Raw genomic sequence first — 12,089 nt, 5'->3', positions numbered from 1 at the left:
TAGGTCCAACCCTTGGGACCCAAGAACTGGGTCCAAATCATATCCAAGCGGCCTGGAATCCTCTAACAATACCGTAAAACACCCAAGCTCTGTAGGCCCACCAAGTTGTCATCAGGTGAACTCCTCAATGCTAGACCATGGGACCAAAAATCGGGCAGAGAGATAACTCAGGTGGGCCACACCATGGGGATGGGACACCAACGATAGGTTTGTGTCTAGGGCCACGGTCTCAAACCTGTTCATTGGGTATGACGCACAGGGATGAAAGGAAGATGCAAAAACAGCACGATCCAAAAAGTCAGATGGCCATGACAAAGTTATAGAGGGCTGATATTTTGTATGTATGGCGAGCATACAGGTTCTCAACTGAAGCATGGAGTGCATTTCACATACACAACATGGTGGACCCCACAAAGCTCATTCTTTTTTCTTTTTTTCTTTTTTTTTTAGAGGTACACAAAGCTCATTCTTTGTTGAAACTTTTCCTCAAACATTCAAAATGCATGCGCCACTAATCCACTGCGAGTTTCCAACCGTTATGATTTTTGAGCTATAGCAACTTCAGATGGTGTCCCACCATATCAGTGGTTATGATTCCTCTAGATGTGTGCTGGGAAAATGTTATTTTACACCAAGGGCAGAGCCATTAAGGCTCTCTTTGTTATTTATACACTAAAAAAGCTTCGGGCAAAGGGATGTATGATCATACACTCAGCAACCCATTATATGAAGCCATAAAAAATCTGGACGCTCAGTGATCCAGGACACAAGATTTACAGCCGCCATTCGCTAAAAGCACGAGATTGGAATTCCAAGAGGGATGGATTAATACCTGGAGCATGATTAAGTTAAAGAGAGACCCTTTCTTTTTATTTGTGTTCAATCCATCTGGCTGGTGAGTATCACATCCTCATCTTCATCATCTAATTCCTGCTCCACGCCTTTAACCTGTCAACCAAAATCACCCAAAAGCCATCATTGGAACCACATTCAAGAAGTGGGAATTCTGTCATAGTATACGCGCGTTGTCAGTTCTGGTGAGTTGAGCTCATGGGTTCGGTAATCTAGAGTCCTGGACCATTGATCGATTGGGTCCATCCATTGATGGACCATGTCCTGAAGATATACTTGATAGGACAATCTCAACCTTTCCATTTGCAGCATAAAGAGATGGATAAGGAAAGAGATTCAACCGTCCATATTCAACTGGAAAATGTCCCAGGACCTGTAGCTGGGATCTCACTGTCCGGGATATCCTTGTGGCAAGCTCCATTCATGGTGGGGCACAACAGACCAATGGCTGGGTCACCAAACCATGGGCCCCACTTCTACGTAATGAAAACCCATGCATGGGTTGTGTACCATATAAATCATCACCAGGACAAAAGAACCAAAGAAAGGCAACAAGACCTTAGAGGTCTCATTACATGATCAGGCCTAGAATTTATACATAGTGCTTGGGTTTTCAGTTTGTATATGTGGGGCCATGGTTCATTGTCGAATTGTTGTTATGGACCCCAGTGCAGACAGCCCATGCACCAAAACTCCCCCAGATTGGAAGATCATAGCCATACAAAAGTTTTCCTTCTCTTAGTTGAATGTGAACCATTAAGGTATTTTATTCATTAAATGATGGATATTTATTGACCACTTATGGAAGGTCAGGATCATTTCATCTGGGAGCTTGTTGGTGCAATGATCTTTCATAGCGAGTCCCATAACATGTGAACCATCCAGACCAATGAACCAAGGGCTGAACTTGCACAAAAGTTAAAAACCATTGGCACCAACATTGTATATTTCCTGGAGAAATTATGTGAATCTGTCAGACCGCAGTGGACCACACCAACACACTCAATCCATACATATGGCACATATTGATATAGATCCAGACCTTTTTCTATGATATCAATCCAGACCATCTCAAGAGGAATTATACGATCATGTTCAGCAGTAAACATACAGTTTACTTGATCCACAGCCCACAGGATCATGCACACGTGGGACCATGGTTTTGTGATCCCAACATTTTATCTGATGGGCCCAGCCGTTGATGGGAATGCCTAAAGAATCTACATGATTTGGGTGATTCTAATCCTTCATTGACAGCCTACAAATACATGGTTCAGAAGAAATTATGGCATGGACCATATTCAATGAAAAATTGTCCAATGACCAAAGGCTGTGGGGCCATCAGATAAACGCTAAACGGATCACTCAACCATGGTCCCACACAACAAAATATACGCTTGATGATTGCAGGGCCCTCACATTCAAATTGCAGGTACCATTGTAAATTGCTCATAGCCCAATGGTCACACTTACAGAATGATCCTAACCAGCCAACCAATCACCATCAAATGGATTATTAAAACCAAAACCGGTCATCGGTCAAATTCAACAAGTGAGTGACCATCCCTTGGATGGCAAGAATTGTAAAAATCAATGATCTTTGGGCTCTGACCCAATCACATCAGAGGCCACAATTGAGACGATCTGGATTGATGTACCTGAATGCCACATGTGGTGGATGCAGACATGAGTATGATCCAGGATATTCTGTCAATGTCATATAATTCATGCAAGGTAATATACCATAAGAAAATGCTAGTGTAATGATATACTATCAATGAGCTTCGCTAAGCCCACATGTGTGTACAAGTCAGCTAATGCACACAACACCACATACGCCAGCCTGGCAGACAGGTGCACTATCCAAGCCATCCACTAGAAGGGTATCATGATGTAGATTCCCTGTCCCAAGAATCAGGTCAGTCCACTCATCAGGAAGCCCACAATTAACTGAACAAATATATGGTTGTGAAAAAATCTGCTGAAGTTTTCTATGCCATCGATTTATTTTTTATATCATGGCACACGTACTGAATGGACCACCTTTGTCTTTGGACAGTAACATCTACACAGTTACATCCACCTGATGGATTGCTTGGATATTTCACCCACGCGCCACGCTGTCACATGTGGTGACGTGTGCATTAGCTGATTTGTACATGCATGTGAGCTTGGCAAAACCCTACTATCAATAGCAATAAAAGAGTACTAAGATGTAGCACAATGCTTAAAGAGATCATATACAAACTAGGTACAGGATCGCTCTTTTCAACTGCATTTAGAAGTTACTATATTTGCATTGAGCAGAATGACCATCATGCACAATTCGGCAATGAGCTGCACTGAGCTCACTCACCCTTTCGAGCTGGATTTGCCAGACTTCCTACATTCCACTCAATGCAGAACAGGTTTCAGGACCATCCAAAACAAAAGCCAATTAGAAGACAGAAGCCGGATCTGTTTACATATGCAGCAATGGGTATTTGCCCCTGTTACAAAATGGGCATAATCTGCGGAAAGGGTCTAGACCATGGTTACAAAAACAGGTGACTCGACATGGATTGTTCTGCAGTTGAGGTGATGCAAGAAGCCCTTTGATTCGACCCGATGTGCATCAATTGGGCGAAATTTGCCTAGAGAAAACATATAATTCTCGATCAAGAATGTTTTCTGGCCCAAGAAGATGGTGCATGTGAGCATTATCTGGGGCAAAGCATGGTACATTGGGGCCTACTGTTTGGCGGTTGGAATCATTTTATGGTGAGGCCACATAGTGGATGGAGATCCTCAAAAATCTAGCCCAGTAGATAACCCTAACCTTCTAAGTGGGCAGCTATTGAATGTGGATGATCAGTTATAGATGCCCATTTTCATTGTATGGCTAGGATCATCTGACAGGGAAGATACTAGAGCATGGCCATCCCACGATTGGCCTCACTGAATTAATGTCTTGGGTTAACAAACGGTGGGGCCACCAGCACCACTGCCATTGCTGGAAATGAACATATATATGTCCATTTATTTTGATTAAGCACTGTATGATAGTAAAGGTTGAAATAAAGTATCACCAAACATCAACTCAATGGTTGTTACCTCAGATACATAATGCATGAGCATGTTTTCAATGCCAGATTTCAAAGTGACAGATGAGCTCGGGCAGCCGCTACAGGCTCCTTGCATTCTTAGCTTGACTATTCCAGTTTCTCTGAGAAACAAAAAGACAATTGCCACAAAAGAATAAACTAGACTGTAACAAGCTGAAAATCATCAGATATCACATCTGACCAACATTCAACAAAGATGGAAGAGATGCTTACGGATCAAATCCCCGGTATTCAATGTCTCCACCATCATCTTGAACTGCCGGCCGTATACGAGTCTCCAACAATTCTTTGATCATGGCCACAATTTCTGAGTCATCCTACAAAAGCTCACAACATCAGTAACGATCATATAGTTTTGATGAATATGATACATATGAAACTGATGATGCAAGAAACAAGAGAAAGTAGAATCTTATGTTCACCCCATCAGCGCTTGGTTTCCATACATGTAGCAAATGTATACGAGATCCCAACTGATCATTCTGTAGGCCCTGCCTTCTTTTTTCTTCTTTTTTTAAACATTGCATATCAATTTATTAAAACCAGGCCGCAGCCAAAATATACAAAGGTACACTATACAAAAAGCAAAGGAAACAGCTACAACTCAGCCCAACTATCAGGAAGATGATCAGCCACCTTCGAGTCTTTTACCCATTCAACCACTAGCATCTTCGCCTTTCCGAAAACTTCCTCCACTCACCCCTCGCGATTCCTGAAGCATCGATTATTCCTTCTTCTTTTTTGAAAGATCACTGAAATTTCATTAAGAAGAAAAGGAAAACACAAGGAAAAAAAAAAACTAGGCAAAAGCAAACAAAGAAAAAGAAAACGATCAGCTGAGAAAGCAGACCCTACATCGACCTAAAGCAGAAAAGATCAGATTCCTTGATCCTAACATCAGAAACAGCCCATTCCACGATCATGCATTTAGCATTGGAGATAGTACTGAGCACAGGATTGGAGATGTTTTCGAAACATCTGTTGTGTCTCTCGATCCAAACAGCCCACCATACAGCTAAAATCAACATTCTCCACAACCTCTTCATAGACTTGCCCAAACTGACACCGTACCACACAAACAGCAGACGATCCACCGAGCCCGGATTGCACCAGCTTAACCTAAAACATTGTAGAAATTCCGACCAAATAGCAGCAATGAACGGACAGTGAAGGAGGAGATGATCGATCGATTCGTCATCCTTCATGCAGCAAACGCACACGTTGACAAACGGCATTCCCCTTTTCTTCAAGTTATCTATTGTGAGAATTTTCTTCAGCCCCACCAGCCAGCCGAACACCAGGATTTTATTTTATTTTTTATTATATTATATTATTTTATTTTTATTTTTTTTTGGGGGGGGGGGGGGCGCATTTCCAAATGAGGGACGACGAAAGAGGCACATTTCCAAATGAGGGACGACGAAAGACAAAAGGAAGCAGGGGGGGAGGCCAACTTCTGATAGAAAGATTTTACCGTGAAAACTCCAGATTCGTCCCATTTCCAAGAAATGGGATCAGCAGCGAGGAAGTCCAGTTAGGAACTGTACAGTCTGTGAAGAAGATCTACGTACTCGGAAGCCTCCCAATCCTAAAGATGACGTCTACAATCCACATTCCAGACAACCTCTCCACTGGAAACAGAAACGCACCTGTTACTCAGAATATCTTTGCTAGGGGCCAGCTAGAAGATGTTTGGTTAAACTTCTTTGCGGGGCAAGTCACCGAGCCAAGTGTGTATCCAAAATCGAATCCAATCACCCTTACCTGGGGCAAAGACCACCCCCCTTCAGCACCTGATTTTGCATGGCGAGAACTCCTCTCCAAAGCACAGAGGCCTCATAGGAGGAAGAGGCCTTCGACCACCAACCCCCCTTGAGGCTACCGTGTTTATATTTGATCACCTTATTCCATACTGTCATTTGCAGTCCCAAGTCTCCAAATCCATTTCCCCAAGAAAGTGGAATTCATAACCTTGAGATCCTTTATGCCTAACCCCCCAATCTTTAAAGCTGCGGCACACCTGCTTCCATTTAACTAGATGGAATTTTTTTGTCTCTGTCTTGCCGTTCCACAAAAACTCGCATCTCAGCTTATCGATCACCTTCAAAACACTGATCATGCATCTAAAGAGGGACATAAGGTGCACAGGTAGGTTATAGAGGGTTGCCTTAATTAGAGTGAGCCAACCGCCTCTCGAGAGATAACGACATTTCCATTTGGCAAGATAAGATTCAACACGAGTAATCACCTTGTCCCATGAAGCTTTCGAGGGCACCCCAACACATAGCAGAAGACCAACAAAGGAAGAAGCGAGATTCGCCACAGAACAGCCCAACTTATAAGCATACTCCAACAGCTCCTTATCCTCCAAATTGATACCGAACAACTTAGACTTGGCCAGGTTCACTTTCAGTCCCAAGTCTCCAAATCCATTTCCCCAAGAAAGTGGAATTCATAACCTTGAGATCCTTTATGCCTAACCCCCCAATCTTTAAAGCTGCGGCACACCTGCTTCCATTTAACTCGATGGAATTTTTTTGTCTGTCTTGCCGTTCCACAAAAACTCGCATCTCAGCTTATCGATCACCTTCAAAACACTGATCATGCATCTAAAGAGGGACATAAGGTGCACAGGTAGGTTAGAGAGGGTTGCCTTAATTAGAGTGAGCCAACCGCCTCTCGAGAGATAACGACATTTCCATTTGGCAAGATAAGATTCAACACGAGTAATCACCTTGTCCCATGAAGCTTTCGAGGGCACCCCAACACATAGCGGAAGACCAACAAAGGAAGAAGCGAGATTAGCCGCAGAACAGCCCAACTTATAAGCACACTCCAACAGCTCCTCATCCTCCAAATTGATACCGAACAACTTAGACTTGGCCAGGTTCACTTTCAGCCCCGACACCACCTCAAAGCACCGGATAGCGAAGTGCAGGTTATCCACAAAAGCTGGAACTGCTTCACAGAAAACTAACGTATCATCCGCATATTGGATATGCGAAATAGTGGTGTCGATTCCTTTCATTCTAACCCAGTGAAAGAGACCATCCGCTTCTCCTTTCTGCAGCAATCTGGATAGGGCCTCCCCGACAATGAGGAACAAAGCGGGCGACAACGGATCACCCTGGCGCAGCCCTCTAGAACTTTTAAAGAAACCTTTAGGAGATCCGTTCAGGAGGATCGAGAAGTGAGCAGAACTAATACACTTTCCCATCCACTGAATCCATTTCTTGCAAAAACCCATCCTCCTCAGCATGTAGAGCAGAAACTCCCAATCGACATGGTCCTAGGCCTTCTCGATATCTAATTTGCAAATCAGAGACTTCAAGCCAGATTTGCGAGCGGAATCCTAACACTCATTAGCAATAAGGGCACAATCAACAATCCGCTTGCCTGGGATAAATGCACTTTAATTACCAGAGATAATATTCCCAATAACCGTGTCCAATCTAGTTGCTAACACTTTAGCCAAAATTTTGTATGGCCCACCTAATAGGCTGATAGGTCTAAAATCCTTCAACACAGCTGCACCTGAAGCTTTTGGGATGAGCGCTATAAACGAAGCCCCCAGGCCCTTCGACAATCTTCCCCTATCGTGGAATTCCACAAAAAAAATCCATCAAGTCTCCCTTAATGGTGTTCCAATAACTTCGGAAAAAGGAAATTGGGAAACCATCTGGGCCAGGGGCCCTTTCCCCACCGAGCGAAACCACTACCCGCCATACTTCCTCGATACTGAAAGGCTCTTCCAAGCTGCAGGATTCGACATTGCATATATTGGGCATATGGAGATTATCAAGTCTTGGCCTGCTCCACCGCTCTCCTTGAAACTGAGATTTAAAGTGGTGAATCACCTCTTCAGCAATTTGATCCCTGTCTTCAATCTGACTGTCGTCCACCACAATACTGTTAATTCTATTCCTCCTGGCATTCATACTTGCAATGGCGTGGAAAATTTTCGTATTACTATCCCCCTCCTTAATCCATCTAAACCTGGATCTCTGCTTCCACTCAACTTCTTTCTCTAGCGCTCTAGCGGATAAAGCCTAGATGAGCTGAATAGTCTGGACAGGAAATCCAAAGGCTTGGTTCTCGTTTCCGCTTCAACATCAAGAGCTTGTAAATCTTCTAGTAACGCATCCAATTCCAAATCCCTATTACGAAGCTCTGACTGCTTCAATTGCTTGAGTTTCTCTTTCAGCATCCTCAACTTACAGCATAACTTGTAACCAGCGAAACCTTCCACCGTGAACCCATCCCACCAGTTAGCCACCATCTGCAGAAAGCCTTTGATTTTAGTCCAGGAGTTCTCAAATCTAAAAGGTTTCGGGCCCCGATTCTGATCCTCAACCGCAAGAAACATCGGGCAGTGATCAGATGTGGTTCTTGGGAGGGCAATCCGAGACACCAATGGGAAAGTTTCCAACCATTCAGGAGAAATCAGAATTTTGTCCAACCTACAGAAGATCGGATCATCTCTACCATTGGTCCATGTGTATCTAGCACCAAGAAGGGGGAGATCCAGCAGCTCTTGATCATTAATCCAAGAGGAGAAGGCCCGCATCGAGGGGAAGATCTTGCGCCCGTGGGATTTTTCCTCCATGAATCTAACGACATTAAAGTCACCAACGAAGCAACACGGACCAGAATATCTCTACCTAGACCTGCTAAGTTCTTCCCAAAATTCCTGCCGACAAGCATCCAAGGACGAGCCATAAACCGAGCAGATGAGATAGCGAAACTACGATGATTTGTCTTGAAGGATGATCGAAACCGAGAATTTTCCGGACCATCTTCCAGCTTCCATTGAGCAGACTTCCACACCATTAGGATTCCACCCGCGGAACCCACTGCATCCAGAGTCACCCGGTTGGCGTCAGCAGCCTTCCACAGCAACCGTAGAATCCAAGCATCGAAATGTTGAATCTTGGTTTCCTAGAAGCATATGACATCAGGATTTCTCCTCCCACACGCCTCCTTTATAAGCCTTCTCTTCTATTTTGAGCCCACTCCCCTCACATTCCATGAGAAGATCTTCATTTGCTCACTCCACTGCCTTAAGGAGCCTGAAACACTACAGCCATCACTCTGCTGTCTTCTACTCCAGATCTCTCAACCAGTCGCGGCAATTCCCTATTGCTACACAACTTGGAAAGGCGTCTTCTAGGGGACCTGGGTTCTGAAATTGGTCTCCCATGTGTTTCCACACAGTGAAACAAGGCAATGAAGTCTTCCAGAAAATCGCCAAATGATAGACCTAAAGCCCTTCCCACATGCCCGATCGCATTCCTCACCCATTTTTTCTTGTGAATAGTGTCTACGGGTTTCGCCCTTGCCCCATCCTCATTCAGCTTCTGCACTAAAGCTCCCTCTTTCGCAAGCAACCTACCTGTGCGTATCTGTAACGGTTCTACTTCCAGGATGTCTTCCCCGATCTCATCATGAAACAGAGCCAGCCGATCTTGATCGGATAAGGCGTCCCTAATAGATAGTGAGGAGGAAGAAATGGAAGTTGGCGAATCGGGGCCATCCGAATTCCAAGAGACGTTTTCGAATTCTGCCTCAGTGATTTCATCGACCTGCATCTTGTCCCTTGTTAACTTTCGACGAACTGGAGACCTAATTCTGATCGCACGCGGGAACGGGTATGCTAACGAAGTGTCAGGAACAGGCACGAGGCACCGATCAACGTTAGGATCGAGTTGGGGGGAAATGTTAAGATTGAGCTTGACCTGCCGGATCGTGCCTACCGTACCCAAGCCACGCTCCTAGCGTGTCTCGGAACCAACCATCCTTAGACAGCTGTCCAGGATCTGATAACGCTCGTTTCCAGCGTCGCCATCTGTCCCCCACGGTTTTGAAACCGTTGTGTTAAGAGTTGCATCAGCCCCCAGCTGACGTGGCGAACTATCAATCGCCCACTTGGACGCCTCAGATGCTCTCGGTCCTCACACATATACACACATCGACTGCATGGGAGACGCCCTTTCTCTCCCAATGCGAGGCGTCTGAACCTGCGTAAGACAGACGGCATCACATGACTCGCACGATGACGAAGCATGTGGCTCACTAGGAGATGAAGCACGCGTGGTCTCTCGAGAAACACCTTCCAATGAAAGCAACTCCGCACGCGCGACTTGGCCAGACGCGGTGCCACTTGTCACACTTAGGAGCTGAGCACGCTCCCAGGACTACACGCGTGTCTCAATAGTCTGGGGGCGAGCACTCGTGACTAACACGCCCTCGGCATCTAGGGCACGTGTCTCGCGCTAACAGGGGGCATGGGTACGAGGGGACTCCCGATGAGCACCAGCTGTGAGAGAGTTGTCCCGTGCTCCTGAGGAGTAACAAACCCTCCGGTGGACCTCCTCAGCACCCACCACCTCCTGAGATGGGGGAGACGACCTCTCCTTCAACTTCCAAAAGTCTCCCCATCTCGGGTGAAGTTCCTCCTTCGTCTCCCTTTGAACCGGTAGCTCCACCACTCTTCCCTCCACTAGGACATGAAGTTGGAGCGACAACGGATCTCCCTTTCTTCTTCTAATCCGAGCACGAATCACGGCCATTTCCTCCCCCAACTTAGTCTTCAGATCCAGCTCAATCAGAGCTCCAATCTTGTTAATGGCTTCTATAAAAAAATTCATCGTACCACAATTCGAGCGGGACCCCCCAAATGAGGACCCAGAATTCTTCCATTCCAAATAAAGAATAGTCATTCCATTTTTGAACTTTCACAATCAGGTCCTCAGGATGCAATAAACCTACCATAGTGAGTAGCTCTGGATTAACTCCTAGGCAGACCTTAATCCATAGATCGTTGTAACCTATTGGCTTGATGGAGTAGTTATCCGGACGAAGGCCACAACATTCCGCTATCCACATTTGAACCTGCGTAATCGAGACGCCCTCTCTGGTGCTCACAACCACCGTATTCTGCAACTCCATTTTAGACCGATCTAGCCTTTGTTTACTTATACATATCATGTGCGGGTCGGCAGTTTCAATGGCTTTAGGAGCTTCTGGTTCCGATCGATTTTCAGCAGTCTGGGGATGATTGGTTGGCGATGATTGGCGACCGCCTATAGAAGACAATCCCGCTGTCTGCAGCAAGGCCTCCTTAAACGATTGGCCGGAGTGTAGCAGGGTCTTAGCTCCAGATTTCAGATTTTTTGTAGGCTTCACAGCTTCGGAGCCTTTCTTTATTTCCTTTCGCGATCCCGCGAGTTTCTTCTGCTCCAGCCTTTCCAGGTCGAATCTAGCCCTCTGAACTAACATCAGTTTTCCAGCAAATCTCTCACCATGTAGCATCTAGACAGCTCTTCCCAACTCCTCTTCGGAGCTCATCCTAACGAGGCGAAGCCTCTGAGAGACCCTGAAACCTTGTCTCTAGGTAGGACAATGTCCATCACTGCCCTCGCACGCCCAAAAACTCTCACAAAGTTGATCGGCAGCCATCCATCTGGGTGGCCCTTGACGAAAAGCGTTGGATAAGACGTGATATTTTTTGCCCACCCGTCCAACTCCTTGCCTTTCCTGGATTTCCGGTCGATGGTCTGCCATTGCTTATGTTGGTCTTCCCTCTGTACTATCTCCCCCTCTATTTCTTTATCAGTCACGTCCGCTTCCATGGTTTTCCCTCCTCTCAGCTGAGCTATCTTCCGGACTCTATATCAGCTCCAGTCGATCTCGCAGCTCCGCTCCGCTCGATTATTCCTCTCTAACCATAGAGACCAAACACCTTCCTACAGTAGGCCATTATCACAAAATGCACACGGATTGTATCCTGCTTATTGCATTAGAGTTTTTTTTTTTTTTTTTAGGTAAAGGAAAAATGGATTGTTGATGGAAGATTGGTAGACATTTTTTCCTAATCATCAAAATTCTTTCATCAGAAGTCCCCTCCAATAGAATGTTTAAGGTTGTCCAATCACAATTGGTTTTGGGAGTATATAGCCCATTCAAGGTTAGTACAGCTGACCTGATTTTCAGTTTGGATCTTGTACACATTTGGCGCATGTATGAAAAGAGGAGTCACTGATTATTTCATGAAGGAAAGGTACAAATTACAATTACCATAATCTACACCAAGAAACAAGAGATATAAGTCAACAATAGACCGAAAATTTTAAG

At 45.2% G+C, this 12,089-nt stretch overlaps 1 protein-coding gene across 1 annotated transcript in view; it reads right to left on the bottom strand.

The window, feature by feature from the left end:
- Nucleotides 1-551: 551 nt before the first annotated feature.
- LOC131235686 (nifU-like protein 4, mitochondrial) overlaps nucleotides 552-12,089 on the bottom strand; it is a 32,165-nt gene continuing 20,627 nt past the window's right edge. The window contains exons 4-7 of the mRNA XM_058232978.1: nucleotides 4,170-4,273; nucleotides 3,946-4,057; nucleotides 2,511-2,559; nucleotides 552-948 (exon numbers count right to left, since the gene is read on the bottom strand). Coding sequence (XP_058088961.1) covers nucleotides 944-948; nucleotides 2,511-2,559; nucleotides 3,946-4,057; nucleotides 4,170-4,273 — 270 coding nt within the window. The 3' untranslated portion in view covers nucleotides 552-943. The remainder of the gene's footprint in view (nucleotides 949-2,510; nucleotides 2,560-3,945; nucleotides 4,058-4,169; nucleotides 4,274-12,089) is intronic.

This window comes from Magnolia sinica, chromosome 19 (assembly GCF_029962835.1).
Source record: "Magnolia sinica isolate HGM2019 chromosome 19, MsV1, whole genome shotgun sequence".
In the NCBI taxonomy this organism is placed as follows: Eukaryota; Viridiplantae; Streptophyta; class Magnoliopsida; order Magnoliales; family Magnoliaceae; genus Magnolia; species Magnolia sinica.
The sequence above is the reverse complement of the archived record's forward strand: the minus strand, read 5'-3'. Positions and strand labels throughout refer to the sequence as shown.